Here is a 17,287-nt window from a genome sequence, read left to right as displayed (position 1 = left end):
AAGCCTTAGTTAAGCTGGATTCTCTCTGTCTACAAGCTCTGGGGGCTGTCCAAGGTGGTTGTCACCTCGCCTCTATCTCATTTCTAGAAAGTTCTTCTCGTCCCTGACCCTCCTCCTTGCAACTTCTACCCCTCGCTCTGCTGTTTGCAAACTGCCTTGTTCTGTCTCCACGCGTAACATGCGACACACCCCGTCCCCCCAGACCCCCCTAGAACCTTTCTGCCCCTCGATTTCGAATGCTTCAGTTCATTTGCTTTGAGGACAACCGGTTGTCAGGCTACGAAGGTGGCAGTCCTGTCTGCCTGGGTAAAGGAAAGCAGGTAACACGATCCAGGAAACGTGAGCACCAGAACGCAATGCCACACTCAAAACGACGTCATGCTGACATCACGGGACAGCACCACTCACAGCCACTGTCACTTTTCCCCAAGGGATATAGATCGACGTTAAGCAACTTCAACGGTTCCCAGCAGGGACGACATTTCTCACGGAACTTTACTGACACTGATTGGTTTCTCTAATGGGTGAAAGTTACATGTGCAATTTAAAAAAGAAAAAAAAAAAAAAAAACAACCAAAAACCAAAATACTACCACTTTGTAGAGTAAAAATAAATTCTACCGAGGGTGGGAGCAGACTTAAGGAGGGCTTAAGAGAGATGGAATGGAGCATAAAATGCTTTGGGTCTGATAGTTATGTATTGTTGTTTCAGCCACAAAAAGCCAAATTGAATATATATCCCTTTGAAAAAGGTCTCACTGACATGTAACAAATTTGTATAGAAAAGAAAGAAAGGAAGAAAGAAAAGGCGGTTCCTGGGCCACCTTCTCATCCTACTCAAAAGACAATGGTGGTAGTGCATGCAAGTTGCCACTGAGTCCTACGATATATAGAAATCCCTTTGATATTACAAAATACAAAAATATTTTATCAGAATTCTCATTTACATTGCATTTACAATGGACATGTAAATAACTTAAGTCTTGGGTCCTGGCTAATAAACAAATTACTTACTGGAAGAAAAAAAGAAAAAGAGAGAGAGAGATTGAGAGAGAGAGTCCTAAAAGTAAGAGAACCAGAGAGGGTACGAAGCGAGCAGGAAAACAAGCGCCACCTGGACGCAGAACCCGCGGGAAGGAGGCGACCGAGCCCTGGCCTCCACCGAGTCCGCTGTGTATTCCCAAAGTGAAATGTGCAAATAATACTCGACATGCCAAGAACTTGTGACGACCTCGTGGGGCCACCTGCAGCTCCCGCCTGCATCCCTTGTTCTCCCCCCCCTCCCCTGCAAACCCCCAGCGCTGCGCACCACCCCCTCCGACGAAAGCGCTTGCAGACTGGAAACAGCGCAGGTTCCCGGACGCGGACGCGCCCTCCGCTCCCGCCCCTGCCCGGCCCCCCGTTGCGCACGGCGCGCGCGCCACTAGGAGACCACGCAGTTCTTGCTCTTCTGCCGCTTCCTGCTGTGCAGCTGCGCGCGGCTGCCGGCCAGCGCGGGCGGCGCGGGGAGGCCGTAGGAGCCGTACTTGTGCAGCAGCTCCTCGCTGGTCACGTAGCGCAGGCGCGCGGGCTGCGGGATGGGCTCGCCCAGGAAGTAGCCCTCGTTGTCCGACTCGGAGGAGGAGGAGCAGGTGGAGCACCACTCGTACTCGGCGAGGTAGGGGCCCCAGCGGTCCCCGAAGGCGTTCTGCAGGGCCAGGTCCGACACGGTCCGCGGGCACTGGCCGTACAGGTCCCGGCGGGACCCGGCGTGCGCCAGGCTCTCCTGGAAGCTGCGCTGGCGCACGAAGCGGCCGCAGTCCTCGCGCGCGCGCAGCGGGGGCCGCTCGTGCAGCCGCGCGCCGGGCTCGCGCTCGCCCGCCAGGTGCAGCGCGTTGTCGGAGCGCGAGCGGCGCGAGCGGCGGGACCGGTGCGGCCGGAAGCGGCGGCCGTCGCCGTCCCCGCGCGCCGCCGAGGCGCCGGCGGTGGCCCTCCTCCGCGTGCGCTCGCTCAGCGGCTGCACGCGCGCGCCCTCCGGCCCCCCGGGCACCTTGCCGCCCGCCAGCCCCGGGTCGAAGTCGAAGCTCTGGTGCATGCGGCCCGCGCGGGACTGCAGGTCCCGGTAGCCCAGCGGGGCGCCGAGCTGGTGGAGGCCGCCCTCCAGCTCCTGGTACTGCTGCGCCGACAGCAGGCTGCGCACCGACTCCGCGCTCCGGAACTGCATGGACGAGTTGAGCGTGCCCATGTTGCTCAGCTTCTCGGAGACGTTCATGCCGGAGTCCTTGCTGAGGTCGGGCATGGAAAACCGCGACAGGTGCTCCTGGCGCTTGGCGCCGCCATCCGCGGAGAGGCCTGGAGCGAGGGGTGGGGTGGGGGATAGAGGAGAGGACCGCAGAGGTTAATACAAACGCGCTCAGCAGGTGATCAAACCAAAGACAATAAATAAATAAACAAACCCACATATACAAATGCGCAACAAGGCGAGTCGGTACGCACAGTTGTGTTGCGCACTGCGCAAGGGATCTCTCAGGTGGTACACGTGTATGTGAGTGAGGACGGCTCTACCCACCAGGGCCCACCTAGAGGGGGCACTGGCTTAAATTGCACCCACAAAGATCCATTTTACTAGTTACTAATTCCTGCAAACTTGCAGGTGTCCTCAAACTACCGCCGGCTGGCCTAGCACATTTATCCGGCCCTCCAGGTGTTGTTGCCGCAGCTGCCTGTCCTGCTTAGCAGCCGACTCATCCCTGGCCCACAGTGCGCACTCTCCAACGGTCTGAGGGACGGTGACCTGGCCCCCTGTTTAAAAAGTCTGAGGACCCCTGCTCCAAAGGCTCATTCATCAGAGTTACAAAGCGCCCACTGCATATCTCATGCACGATGTTTCCTCTGTTTGCCGTTTCATTTTACAAAGTGCTTCACTTACTCCTCTGACTCTAATGATGCACTATAAGCTCCGTAGGGCAGATCTTTTGGACGAGGAAACTTAAGCTATAGAGGCTGGGCCGCGTCCACGCTGTTCTTGGCAATGCCCAACACTAGATCCATGACGCCGGACCAGCTTACTTCTCTGTTAGCCGCTCTGCCCGCTGTCCCTAAGAGGCAGGGAGCCCTCGGTCTCGGGTTTCTTGGATTGGACACTAAGAGACTCCCTAGTTTGTAGCTAGAGGAATATTGACCCTGTCAACCTGTTTAGTGACTTCTCCGGGGTTATAAATGGGTCTCTAGCAGCCAGAAGAAATGAGTCAAACCCTGGGACACCCCTTGGTTCCCTGGGGAGGCACTTTAGGAAATAAAGCAGTGGCTCTAATGCTTTCTAACAGCCCATGCTCCTAGCAGTGCCCCTCATTTCCTAAGTGCGGTCAAATGAGCTCCTGACATCCCTGAGACGAAGACTATTTTGAAGGTAGTGGGGCACAGTGACTTCTGCAACTTCCATTCTGCTCATCTTTCTTTTTTGTTTGTTTGAGTCAGAGTCTCACTCTGTTGCCCAGTGGGGTCAGCCTAGCTCACAGCAACCCCCAACTCCTGGGCTCAAGCGATCCTCCTGCCTTAGCCTCCCGAGTAGCTGGGTCTACAGGCATGCGCCACCATGCCCGGCTCATTTTTTCTATATATATTTTTAGTTGGCCAATTCATTTCTTTCTATTTATAGTAGAGACGGGATCTTGCTCTTGCTCAGGCTGGTTTCGAACTCCTGACCTTGAGCGATCCACCCGCCTCGGCCTCCCAGAGTGCTAGGATTGCAGGTGTGAGCCACCGCTCCTGGCAGCACTAAGGAAATACTCAAGAATGGGCCAGGTGGGGAAGTCTCAGCATTGCCCATTCCTTATACATTGAAAGGACCAGCAATTTAGCCATTTCTGGTCACAGGACAACACAACTTGGGATTGCAAACGACCATTATCACCGCTGTCACTGATTATTCTTGCCTCCTGCTGAGGCCGATGACTTCTTCTTCTCTGACATAACCAAAGCAATGTTATGAGCACTTTGAAAAATGATTTGAGACTATCTACTGCAGCTAAATATGTGTACATATCCATATAGGAATTCTGAATAAAGCCACTTTGAATAAAGCCACCTTGTCCATTTTTTTGTGGACATATGCACTCATTTCTGTTGGGTATATAACCAAGAGTGGAGATTTTATGACTTTACATAACCACTTTTGGTTATATGCCCAACAAAAGTTAGTACAAAGGGCTGAAAAACATATAAGAGTATTAAGAGAAGCCTTGTTCTCTCATTATATCCCAGAACTGGAAATAATTCAAATATCAATAAGCAGAAAAATGGATAAATTGTAGTATTTACTACCATTCCCAAGAAAAAAGTACGAAGTCTTGTTGGAAAAACGGCCAATTCCAGGATAAAGAAAAAGGACAGTAAAAGATGAACCCGGAACATCTTATTATGCTACGAAGAATGGAAGTATTGAAAATCAAATGTGATGAGGGTTTGTCAGAAGAACACAGGGCCCAAGCTGAAGGGGCGCCCACTGGCCAAATCGGAACAATCTGAGCATTAAAATATTTAAGGGCAGTTTCACTGAAACAAATAGGAATTCACAAGTCCATACCGATAGCAGATCAAAGCATCAATGAACAAATAAATGGGAGAAAAGAGAGGGCTCCTCGATACAGAGTGAATGTCTGAGAAGGGGGAGGAGGGCCAGATTTGGAAAATCATTTTGTAATCGTTGGAGACAAAAGAGTGCTTCATGCCATAGTCGAAAACTATGCTAAATCTGGCGGGTAAAAATGCAAAGGCAAAGCGGGTTTTAAAGTGTTTAGCCACGTAGCGCTTATTAGTTGTAAGGGAAGCATTAGCAATTAAGCAACGGCAGAATCAGACAACGCCTGGACCTGGAACTCAAACGTGACAAAACCAATGAGGTGCAACTGGACGTCGTGCATGCTTACGGAGGATGTCCTAAAAACAGTGACATTGTCCTTTCTGTAGGATTCCAGCCAGGAATGCATGCCCTGAATGTTTGCAGGAGGAAATATGGAACCAGTCCCAAGAGGAGAAATGTTCTATTAAGAAAAAAGGGCACTGTGGTCTTAAGGCAGAAGAAAAAAAAAAAAAAAAGGCCGAGGGAATGTTCTAGATTAAAGGGTACTAAGGAAACATGGCAACCACATATATATAATACACAATCCTGGACTGGAACCTGCTCTGTATGGAAAAGTCAATTCTATAAGGGCTAATTTTTGGTCAACTGAAAAATTGGAACATGGGCAATACATAAACGTATTATGCGAGATCTACTTTGGATAATTGATCACCGTGATAATGTGGGACGAGGTGCTCATTCTTGGGAAATATACACCGAAGGATATGGTGGCAATTGGCCCGGAAGGAGGCAACTTGTCCTCAAATAGTTCAGAAATAAATTGTGCTTGTGTGCAGGTTTGCACGTGAACACGTGAGAGCAAATAGGAAAAAAAAAAAAGCTCACAATAGGTAAATAGAGGTGAAGAGTACATCCTAGGCGTTGTTTGTTCTATTTTTTGCAGCTTTTCAGCAAGTTTGAAATGATTTCCAAATGAAAGGTTTCTTTAAACTTGGAGCATATTTATAGGATGCCATCGTTTCTAATTCTGCAGGAAATCTAGAAATATCTGGAGGCAGTTTTAGTTGTCACGATTGGTAAGTGGTGAACGATTGGCATCTACTGTGTTTCCGTGAAAACAAGCCCTACCCATAAAATAAGCCCTAGCAGGATGTCTAAGCATGTGCACAATAGAAGCCCTACCCTGAAAATAAGCCCTAGCGATGGGCGTGGCTATGAAAATAAGCCCTAGCGATGGGCGTGGCTATGAAAATAAGCCCTAGCGATGGGCGTGGCTATGGAGCGCATCTGCATAACCCATGCATGTCGTCGCGGAGCGGGAAAGAACACGAGCAGCCCTTCTCATCTGCCCCACGAGAGCTCTATGGCTCCACATGAGAGATCGGGGCCAGTGGTTCTAAAGGAAATACAGTCGCAAGACATTCAGGATGGGATTTGGGGTTTGGAGAGTGATGATGATGTTCCAGAAGAAGATGATTTAACTCTATTTGAATCAATGTAGATTGCTGTACCGTACTTAAAAAAAATAACACATCCCCTGAAAATAAGCCCTAGGGTGTCTTCTCGAGGAAAACTAAATATAAGATCCTGTCTTATTTTCGGGGAAACACGGTAGATTAGGTAGGTAGAGGCCCGAGAGGCTGCTAAACATCCCATAATGCACAGGACAGCTTCCCCAACCCCCCAAAGAATTATCCATCCTCAAACATCAACAATGCCACAGTTCGGAAATCCTGATACAATTAAACACTACACAATGAGAATGAATAATGACACACAATGACTTGGCTGTATCTCATGGAAAATGCTCGAAGACACAGAGAGAGTACATGCTGTGTGATTCCACTTACATGAAGTTCAAGAACAGGCTAAGACTACCTATGGTGACAGGGCTCAGGGCAGTGGCAGGGGGCCCGAGGGAAGCTTCTAGAACACTGGAATCTTTCTATAGCTAGATCTGGATGATGGTTACAAAAAGATACACGTGTGTAAAAAATGAAGTGTAGTTTTCATATTTGAATATGAAATTTTTTTCATATTCATGAGACATATTTCATTAGTTTCACTGAAATGTAGTTTTCATATCTGTTTCCTTTAACTTTATGTAAGTTACACCTCAAAAAACAAACAAAAAAAGGATGCAACAATGAAGCAACGTTTGTCGAAGAGCCCGGTTTTAACACTGGAGATGACTATGGGGGAAGTATTCTGCCACAAATCATACTCTCCAGTCATTTTTTTCTTTTAATTTCATTACTGGGATAACTGTCAGGGCAGGAAAGAGCTGGATCCCCCAACTGATTCTTTCTTCGCTGCTTATCTCCGACATGCAAATCATAAAAGCTGATTTACAATAGCCTAAGCACTTCCAGAGCCTCCCGATCTCCAGGCGGGGAGGAGAGGATAACGGCAAGCTCAGCGGACGAATGAGCAGCCCGAGCTGATGAACTCTAGCAAGGAAGGAAAGAAAACACCTTCAAAAGCAAGCCTAGAAACAAACGCTACCTAGGTGGGTGCCACGACCTTCGCAGCGTTTTCGACCCGAGCTCTTGGGTAGAATTGGGGTCGGCGTGCACAGCTAGCAAATGCTGTAAACCCCAGCACATGCTGCTTTCGAGAATCTGTCCTTTGGGAGCCCCGAAAGGGATGCATTTCCCAGGACGTCCTGCGTGTGAATGGATTCGTATTTCCAAGAGGAGGAGGACAGACATGCAGGGTGGCTTCTGTCCTGCTGGGAGGTGACACTGCCCACTCACGTGATTCTGCCTCCCAGGAACTGCACCCCAAAAAGGGAAAACCCCGGTGTCTGCTCTCAGGTTCACCTAAACATAAGCTCTTCCTTCATCTCTTGGGGGATGCATGGGTGGGATGGAAACAGGACGTGGGACTCCAGAGAAGAGAAACGCCTCTCTCTCCGATGCATGAACTCAGATTTTCCTCCAGCGCCTTCTTGCCCATGGGACGAGAACAGAAAGGGCAGTGTTGCCCAATGATAAGCGATAATTGTGTGCTTGCCTCCAGAAAAGGCGTTTCTGGGCCGGGTGCGGTGGCTCACGCCTGTCATCCTAGCACTCAGAGGGGAGGCCGAGGCGGGAGGATCGCTCAGGGTCAGGAGTTCGAGACCAGCCTGAGCAAGAGCGAGACCCCATCTCTACTAAAAATAGAAAGAAATTAACTGGCCAACTAAAAATATATATAGAAAAATTAGCCGGGCGTGGTGGTGCATGCCTGTAGTCCCAGGTACTCGGGAGGCTGAGGCAGGAGGATCGCTTGAGCCCAGGAGTTGGAGGTTGCTGTGAGCGAGGCTGATGCCACAGGACAGTAACAGAGTGAGACTCTGTCTCAAAAATAAATAAATAAATAAATAAAATATATATATAAAAAAAGAAGGTGTTTCTGGGGTTAATTTCATTATTGGCAAAATCTAGAGTCTTCATGCAGACCTCAAGCCACTGCCTGACTTGGCTTCCTCCTCTCTCTCCAAGATCATGCTTGGAACTTGCGGACTCTGCGTCAGCTTGAGCTTGCCTTCCTCCTTCCGCCCTCCTCCTCCTCCTCGAGCACCAGCAAGCTCATTCCAGCCCCCTTGGAAAACTCTCCCCCTTGCATGGCTGATTTCTTCTGTCGTGACAGTCCCACACAGGTGTCACCCCCTCGGTGGTGCCTACCCCGCCACTCCTTCTAAAGTAGCAAAGTTAGTTGTCCACTACCCAGCCAGTGACTCTTGCCCTCGAGCCTTTTGTAAACTTCTCACCCTGACTTCTTTTTTTTTTTCTGATACAGAATCTCGCTCTGTTGCCCGGGCTAGAGTGAGTGCCGTGGCGTCAGCCTCGCTCACAGCAACCTCAATCTCCTGGGCTCTAACGATCCTCCTGCCTCAGCCTCCCGAGTAGCTGGGACTACAGGCATGCGCCACCATGCCCGGCTCATTTTTTCTATATATTTTTAGTTGGCCAATTAATTTCTTTCTATTTTTGGTAGAGACGGGGTCTCGCTCTTGCTCAGGCTGGTCTTGAACTCCTGATCTTGAGCGATCCTCCTGCCTGGGCCTCCCAGAGTGCTGGGATTACAGACGTGAGCCACCGCGCCCGGCCCCTGACTTACTTTCTTAAGTTGGTGTGCAATTCTGTAGCTGGTGGACCCCCTGGGAGCAGGGATCTTGTCCCCCTGTTCAATGCACCCACTCAGAGCTGGCAGTGCTCAGCAGGATGTTCATGCTCGGTAAATATTTGTGGATAATAGTAAACGGATTCTCATGCTGCCTTTGGCTTGGAAAGAAGCAACCACCCTCTGCTCTCATTAGGCCGGCGCTGTAATTCCGACGGGTGGGATTCCAAACATCAGGAATCAAACACCACAATCGCACCTGCCAATCTCTTTGTCCCCAGAGTTTCATTACATAGCTCACCATCTGGGGCTGCTCCCATTTTAAAGTCGAAGTACGCGTGGTTTATAATTAGCTCTCTGCACTGCGAAAATATTGCTGCCTTATTAATCACAGCTCTGGAGCTCTGTTTAAATTACCAGCTCCCATGTCCCCAGGATGGAACCGTTCTAGCCTCACTATTCCAACTTGAGAAGCTCTTTCCTGCTCTCACTGTGGACACAACTGGGGCACTAGCCGCTTTCTGGCTAGGTGACTCGGAGCAATTTGTAAACCTCCTGAGCTGCCTCAGTAAAATGGGCTTAACAATAGGATCTGAGCATTCAAGCGAAGGGTAGTGACGATTACAGGAAGAAAAGGGCACTTTTCCTTTCTAAGATGCATCACGACTGTAATGGATTTGTGTAGCCTCTGTCTCATCTTTGTCTTCTTTTTTATTTTTATTTTTTTGAGACAGAGTCTCACTCTGTTGCCCGGGCTAGAGTGCGTGTCGTGGCGTCAGCCTCGCTCACAGCAACCTCAAACTCCTGGGCTCAAGCGATCCTCCTGCCTCAGCCTCCTGAGTAGTTGGGACTACAGGCATGCGCCACCTTGTCCGGCTAAGTTTTTCTATATATACTTAGTTGGCCAATTAATTTCTTTCTATGTTTAGTAGAGATGGGGTCTCGCTCTTGCTCAGGCTGCTTTTGAATTCCTGACCTTAAACTGTCAACCTGCCTCGGCCTCCCAGAGTGCTAGGATGACAGGGATGAGCCACCACGCCTGGCCACATCTCTGTCTTCTTTTTTTTTTTTTTATTTCGGCATATTATGGGGGTACAGATTTTAAGGTTTCAATAAATGCCCATTTCCCCCCCTCCCCCCAGAAGTCTGAGTCTCCATCATGACCATCCCCCAGATGGTGCACATCTCACTCGTTATGTGTGTATATACCCGCCCCATCTCTGTCTTCTTGACAGACTGACTATAAGCTCTAGGAGGGCAGGAACTGTGCTCCTGTCCGCTAGCCCTGAACTCGGCACCTGGTAATCAACATGAAAGGAAGAATGTGAGTAAGGCCTAAACGTCCCAAATTGAACAAAACATGCCCCAAATATTTCACTCCCAGCTAACCTTCAAGGCAAACAGATACCATGTTTCTCTGAAAATAAGACGGGGTCTTATATTTATTTTTCCTCAAGAAGACACCCTAGGGCTTATTTTTAGGGCATGTGTTATTATTTTTTTAAGTATGGTACAACCATCTACATTGATTCAAATAGAGTGAAGTCGTCTTCTTCTGGAACATCATCCTCACTCTCCAAACCCCGAATTCCATCCTGAATGTCTTGCGACTCTATTTCCTTTAGAACCACTGGCCCCGATCTCTCCTGTCGAGCACTAGAGCTCTCACGGGGCAGATGAGAAGGGCTGCTCGTGTTCTTTCCCGCTCCGAGACGACATGCATGGGTTGTGCAGTTGCGCTGCATAGCCACGCCCAGCACTAGGGCTGATTGTCATAGCCACGCCCACACTAGGGCTGATTTTCATAGCCACGCCCATCACTAGGGCTTATTTTCATAGCCACGCCCACCACCAGGGCTTATTTTCATAGCCACGCCCATCACCAGGGCTTATTTTCATAGCCACGCCCATCACCAGGGCTTATTTTCATAGCCACGCCCTGCACTGGGGCTGCTGTCCTGGACCAGCTGCTGTCCCTCTCCATGGTCTGGGCCAACCACCTCTTCCTGGGCTGCAGTTACAATAAAGACCTTTTAGACAAGGTGATGGAAATGGCTGATGGGATTCAAGTGGAAGACCTGCCACAGTTTACTACCAGAAGTGAATTAATGAAAAAACATCAAGGCTAAGGCAGAAGATTTATCACATTTTCATCAACTACAGGCTTAGAAAGGAGGCTGGGATGGATGTGACACAGACCACAGTAGCTCTCTTAAGACTCCTGGTGTTACCAACAGAAAGAGGCAGGTGGAATGAGAAGGAGTCTGTCTAGACAGGCTTTTTAAAAGTTATTCTTCCAGTAGCTATCACTGTAAAAGTATGCATGGATATATTTATGTATTTATAAATCATGCCCTCCAAGATGAGTTCATCAACATTGTAAAAGCCCTCTTTCCTATTTTTAGTTGTTAAATGTCAAACCTTTTTTGTTTAAAATGACAATTTTTGTTGATGTAATAATGGCAGGTAATGAATTTTATAGTTTGAATTTTTCAACAATTTACCTTTAAAAAAAAAAAAAAAAAAAATTAGCCGGGCATGGTGGCGCATGCCTGTAGTCCCAGCTACTCGGGAGGCTGAGGCAGGAGGATCGCTTGAGCCCAGGAGTTGGAGGTTGCTGTGAGCGAGGCTGACGCCACGGCACTCACTCTAGCCTGGGCAACAAAGTGAGACTCTGTCTCAAAAAAAATGAATAACTAAAATAAATACATAAATAACTAAATACTTGTTGAAGGCATGGAATATCAAACAACTCAGAATTCAGATGTTTAAGATATCGTCCCCATTCTCTGTGTTTCCAAAAAGATCTCGCATCAAATGCTGGTACAGAAAACACACACAACGGGGTGGCTGGGATCGGGGGTGGCTGGGGCAGCCCACCAGCTGGCCCAGCCCCCTCCTAAATGGCACCTGTAGAAAACCCAGCCCGTCACAGGCATGTTTTGGGGGAATCTGCGTGGCAGCCTGTGGCATCTTATGCAGTTTCTGCAACTGACACAGCGGGTGATATTTACAAGTCCATCCTCCCAGGCGCTTTGAGTTGGGGTGAAAATGGGGCGCAGACGGGGTGCGGCTGGCACTCTGAACCCACTGGGAGGGTTGAGAATCCTCCTTCTGCAGCAGCCCTCGGGCTCCGAGGAAAGCTGGGGTGAAATATTTAATATGTCCTCCGATCCGAAGCGCTCCAACTAATGTTGCCAGATATTAGTGTCAGCCCCCTGGTCCAAAATTCCTCTACAACAAACGGCTTCATAAGGCAGAAAGGGCCGGGGGAAGCCATCTGCTTCTTGCATAGTCCAAGTGCAAAACAGCGCCATGAGGAGTGATGCCCAAGTACTGATGCCCAGTGATGCCAAGAACATAGCCCGGCCTTTTTTTTTTTTTTTTTTTTTTTGAGACAGAGTCTCATTCTGTTGCCTGGGCTAGAGTGAGTACCGTGGCGTCAGCCTCGCTCACAGCAACCTCCAACTCCTGGGCTCAAGCGATCCTCCTGCCTCAGCCTCCCGAGTAGCTGGGACTACAGGCATGCGCCACCACGCCCGGCTAATTTTCCCTATATATTTTTAGTTGGCCAATTAATTTCTTTCTATTTATGGTAGAGACGGGGGTCTCGCTCTTGCTCAGGCTGGTTTTGAACTCCTGACCTTGAGCGATCCTCCCGCCTCGGCCTCCCAGAGTGCTGGGATCACAGGCGTGAGCCACTGTGCTGGGCCTGGCCTGGCCTTCTACAGCTCATGGTCCCCTTGGGGATGGTGAGGTTTGGGGTTCATCAAGGGGAGCTGGATAGGAAGCTCGGGCCCAGCTGGGATGTTTCTCCCTGCAGAAGGGCCAGAGCTTGAAACACATGCAAAGCCGAGGAGGGCCTGGCTGGGCTTGTTTTCTGCGGCCCATAGTGATCTCAGTGGAAAACTTCCATTGTGTTCTCTCCCTCCCTGTCTTCCTCTTTGCTCAGAGACCCAAGCCCTGCCAGCTTCTCAGGCACAGACTCAAAGAACAAATTAACTCCCCTAAGCTGCGGCTAATGGGAATTCTCCGGGAAGTTAATTGATCCTGGGGGTGGGGGCGGGGCACCAGCCCAGGAAGGCTGAGCTGGGAGGCTGGGTCCCATTAGCGTTAATAGGTGTCGCATGCATGGGCATAATTAGGCCACAGATTCTGGTAGCCTCTTCCAGCTCAGACAAGGTTGGGAATCAGATCCCGGGAGAAGAGGCGTCTCTTTCTGGCTGCGGCATTCCTGGAAATCCGAGCAAATGGCGGTCCCCGGGTTACGGTGACCAGCATTGGGACGATCACTGAAGTTTGCACAACGCCCAGACCTGACATTCGTCCCCCGATTCCCGCCCTGGCCGGCTACGCCTTTCTGTTACAACGATCCCTCGCTCCGGTCAACCTTCCTTCTCCCTGCTAAGTGAGCCATGGGCCCAGACAGAGTTAGGAGGGAGGTGGCCAGGTGGTCGCCCCACTGAACCTGAACGTGCGCTGCAGGTGGGCTCAGCCAAGAAGCAGGCAAGGCTCTGTCACCTGCAGAATGGGGTTCTGCAATGCCCGGCTGGGGGTCCCCTGCATGTGACACCATGCTCCCTCAGATCTGGTTCAGAATGACTTAGATAGGGGCCGGGCGCGGTGGCTCACGCCTGTAATCCCAGCACTCTGGGAGGCCGAGGCGGGAGGATGGCTCAAAGTCACACACACACACACACACACACCACACACACCTACCCCTACCTGGGTGCTCAAGGTGATGCTGGTAGAAAATTGTAGAGGGCTGGTGAAAATCACTCTAGGTTAAACAACCAAACAAACAAAAAACCAACCAACCTTAACGTTTTCACAAAGCTCTGATTTCACGGCCTTTTGGTTTTCACATTGATCCTAGAGCTGAAACAGGTCCTACATGAAGATGAGAGCGTTTTGTTGTCTATTTTTTCTGCTGTATTCAATGAGGATACCAAACCCACTAAATACTCTTGCCAAGTATTATTGCCCTCTTTCATATTTAACCCATGACATGTATTTAAGGAATACACCTTAAGAGACCAGCCTAAGCAAGAGCGAGACCCCGTCTCTACTAAAAATAGAAACAAATTCATTGGCCAACTAAAAATATATAGAAAAAAAATTAGCCGGGCATGGTGGCGCATGCCTGTAGTCCCAGCTACTGGGGAGGCTGAGGCAGGAGGATCGCCTGAGCCCAGGAGTTGGAGGTTGCTGTGAGCGAGGCTGACGCCACGGCACTCACTCTAGCCTGGGTGACAGAGTGAGACACTGTCTCCAAAAAAAAGAAAGAAAAAGAAGAATGACTTAGATAGGGATTGAGGAGGGTTTGCAGTGGAACTTCCTGTGTCTCAGCCAGGCTTTCTTACAGTCTTGGCACTAGTGGCTCACAGGGCTGGACTATTCTTTGCTGGTTAGGGGTCAGGAGCATGTTGTCCTACGCATTGTGGGGTATCTAGCCGCACCCCTGACCTCTGCATACTAGAAGCCCATAGCACCCTGTACCCCCAACTGTGACAACTAACAATGTCCCCAAACTTGGCAAATGTTCCCTGGTTGGGAAGATCACCAACCCTGGCCACCCCCCCCCCACCCCCACCGAGAGCCGCTGGTCTCGATCCGTTTTCTTGCTCCGGAGCAGCGTTTGCGTGTGAGTGTGAATCTCAGCTAAGGGGAGTTTCCTGCCTCATCTTTTTCACCTGGGACCCGATCTCCAAATATAAAGAAAAAAGTAAAAAGGGCGAGTTATTCCAGTCTCCTCTTTTCTCTTCCAGCTATGAGCTCAACCTGCTCTGTCCCCCCCAAAAAAGACACACAAGTCGAGTCTGAAGTGGACTTTGTTGCCTTTTACAATTGGCACCTCTGATTTCAAAGGCAGCCACTGGGACGCCTGCACCTGCCAGGATGAGAAACCCTGCTAAGGTACAGACCGCTCACGCTAGGCAGTACAAAGTCACGGCCAGGGATGCTCTCGCCAAAAACACAACGGCAGAATCGGGAGCAAGCCCCCACGGGTGTCGTTGGATTGATAACAGCCTCCGGGAGGCAGATGGGACTGGGCTGGACAAGTGGCTCAGGAAGCGGATCCCTTAGCACGGCTCAGAGGCAAGGATTCGTTGCAAGGAAGGGCTCCAGAAAACAGAAATGCACAGAAGTACGAAGTCTCTACTCCACTGGGCAAGAAGCAAAATGAACAAGCTTTTGCCTTCACTTCTTGTATGTGGGGAAAATAAGAGATAACAAAGGAGATGGGTCTGGGTCATCTGCAAACTAGAACACCAAATCCTTGGGCAGCCAAGAGTTGAGAAAGGCTATTTTTACAGTGTAGACAGAGAGAACGGGAGAAATAGGCCCTGGTTTAGTTAAGTGGATGAGGAATTCCACATGACATTTTTTTTTTTTTTTTTTTGAGGCAGAGTCTCACTTTGTTGCCCAGGCTAGAGTGAGTGCCGTGGCGTCAGCCTCACTCACAGCAACCTCCAACTCCTGGGCTCAAGTGATCCTCCTGCCTCAGCCTCCTGAGTAGCTGGGACTACAGGCATGCACCACCATGCCCAGCTCATTTTTGTCTATATACATTAGTTGGCCAGTTAATTTCTTTCTATTTATAGTAGGGACGGGGGTCTTGCTCTTGCTCAGGCTGGTTTCAAACTCCTGACCTCAAGCAATCCTCCCGCCTCGGCCTCCCAGAGTGCTAGGATTACAGGCGTGAGCCACCGCGCCCGGCCTCATGACATTTTTAAGCTGTTAGAAGTTTTTGTATCAAAGAAAACACTAGTGGCTTTGTGGTGGAAGACGTAGATTTTATCATCTAAATCAGGGGTCCTCAAACTTTGTAAACGGGGCCAGTCCACTGTCCCTCAGACCGTTGGAGAGTGCGCACCGTGGGCCCGGGACGAGTCGGCTGCTAAGCAGGACAGGCAGCGGCGGCAAAGACACCTGGCGGGCTGGATAAATGTGCTAGGCGGCCCGAGGGCTGTTGTTTGAGGACGCCTGATCTAAATGGTGGCCCTCCTCTTTGCTCAGCCGGATGTGTGACTGCCACCTCCCAGAACTGTGGCATGGTCTGGTTTTGGCTTGGGGTGGGCAGGTTGGAGGAGACACCTGGCTGGAAACTCACACACACACACACACACACACATACACACACCCCTACCCGGGTGCTCAAGGTGATGCTGGTAGAAAATTGTAGAGGGCTGGTGAAAATCACTCTGGGTTAAACAACCAAACAAACAAAAAACCAACCAACCTTAACGTTTTAACAAAGCTCTGATTTCATGACCTTTTGGTTTTCGCATTGATCCTAGAGCTGAATGAAACAGGTCCTATTTGAAGATGAGAGCATTTTTTGTTGTCTACTTTTTCTGCTGTATTCAATGAGGATACCAAACCCACTAAATACTCTTGCCAAGTACTGCCCTCTTTCATATTTAATCCATGATATGTACTTAAGGAATACACTATTCATATGCTTCAGATAACATGCTCTTAACTGGCTGAGATGCTATTTACTATACCAAGAGCTATTTGATGTCAGGGACATCCTCAGAACTTCTTTTTTTTTAAATTATTATTTTATATTTTATTTTTTTTAATAATTTTTTTTCAATTCACTTTTTTTTTTTTTTTTTTAGTCAGAGTCTCACTCTATTACCTGGGCTAGAGTGCTGTGGCATCTACCTAGCTCACAGCAACCTCTAACTCTTGGGCTCAAGTGATCCTCCTGCCTCAGCCTCCCAAGTAGCTAGAACTATAGGTACACGCCACCATGCCCGGCTAATTTTTTCTATATATTTTTAGTTGGCCAATTAATTTCTTTCTATTTTAAGTAGAGATGGGGGTCTCGCTCTTGCTCAGGCTGGTTTCCAATTCCTGACCGTGGGTTATCCTCCTGCCTCGGCCTCCCACAGTGCTAGGATGACAGGTGTGAGCCGCCACTCCTGGCCTTCAGAACTTCTGAGAGGCAGCATGATCTAGCATTGTTTTTGTCTCTGTAGGAGGCTGGACTTGGTGATAAGGCAAGAGGCAAAGGGACTATGTAGGAGAGAAACAAGTTCTCATCATAGGTAAAAGGTGGTAAGTACGGTTGGTCCATCACCCAGATATAAAATGAGGTGTCTGGGTTTTTTGGCTTAGTGGTCCTCAAACTTAATGGGCCTATGAGTTCTCTCAGGGCACATCTTAAAAATGCTGATTCTTTTTTTTGTTTTTTTTTTTTTTTTTTTTTTTTTTTAGACAGAGTCTCACTCTGTTGCCCAGGCTAGAGTGCCGTGGTATCAGCCTAGCTCACAGCAACCTCCAACTCCTGGGCTCAAGTGATCCTCCTGTCTCAGCCTCCCGAGTAGCTGGGACTGCAGGCACGCGCCACCACGCCTGGCTAATTTTTTTTCCATGTATTTTTAGTCGCTCAATTAATTTTTAATAGACACAGGGTCTTGCTCTTGCTCTTGCTCAGGCTGGTCTCGAACTCCTGACCTCGAGCGATCCTCCCGCCCTGGCCTTCCAGAGTGCTGGGATGACAGGCGTGAGCCACCGTGCCTAAACATGCTGATTCTTGAGTCTGACCCCTGAGAGATTCTGTCTGTGGGTCTGGGATGGCCCCCAAGAATGTGCATAACTGGCAGGC

At 49.4% G+C, this 17,287-nt stretch overlaps 1 protein-coding gene across 3 annotated transcripts in view; it reads right to left on the bottom strand.

Annotated features, from left to right (window-relative positions):
* Positions 1-1,395: 1,395 nt before the first annotated feature.
* The window catches only part of PRICKLE2 (prickle planar cell polarity protein 2), a 352,714-nt gene continuing 336,822 nt past the window's right edge, over positions 1,396-17,287 (bottom strand). For all 3 annotated transcript variants that reach the window (XM_075998834.1, XM_075998833.1, XM_075998832.1), the window contains exon 8: positions 1,396-2,330. In XM_075998834.1, coding sequence (XP_075854949.1) covers positions 1,423-2,330 — 908 coding nt within the window. In that variant the 3' untranslated portion in view covers positions 1,396-1,422. The remainder of the gene's footprint in view (positions 2,331-17,287) is intronic.

This window comes from Microcebus murinus, chromosome 30 (genome assembly GCF_040939455.1).
Source record: "Microcebus murinus isolate Inina chromosome 30, M.murinus_Inina_mat1.0, whole genome shotgun sequence".
NCBI lineage: Eukaryota > Metazoa > Chordata > Mammalia > Primates > Cheirogaleidae > Microcebus > Microcebus murinus.
The sequence above is the reverse complement of the archived record's forward strand: the minus strand, read 5'-3'. Positions and strand labels throughout refer to the sequence as shown.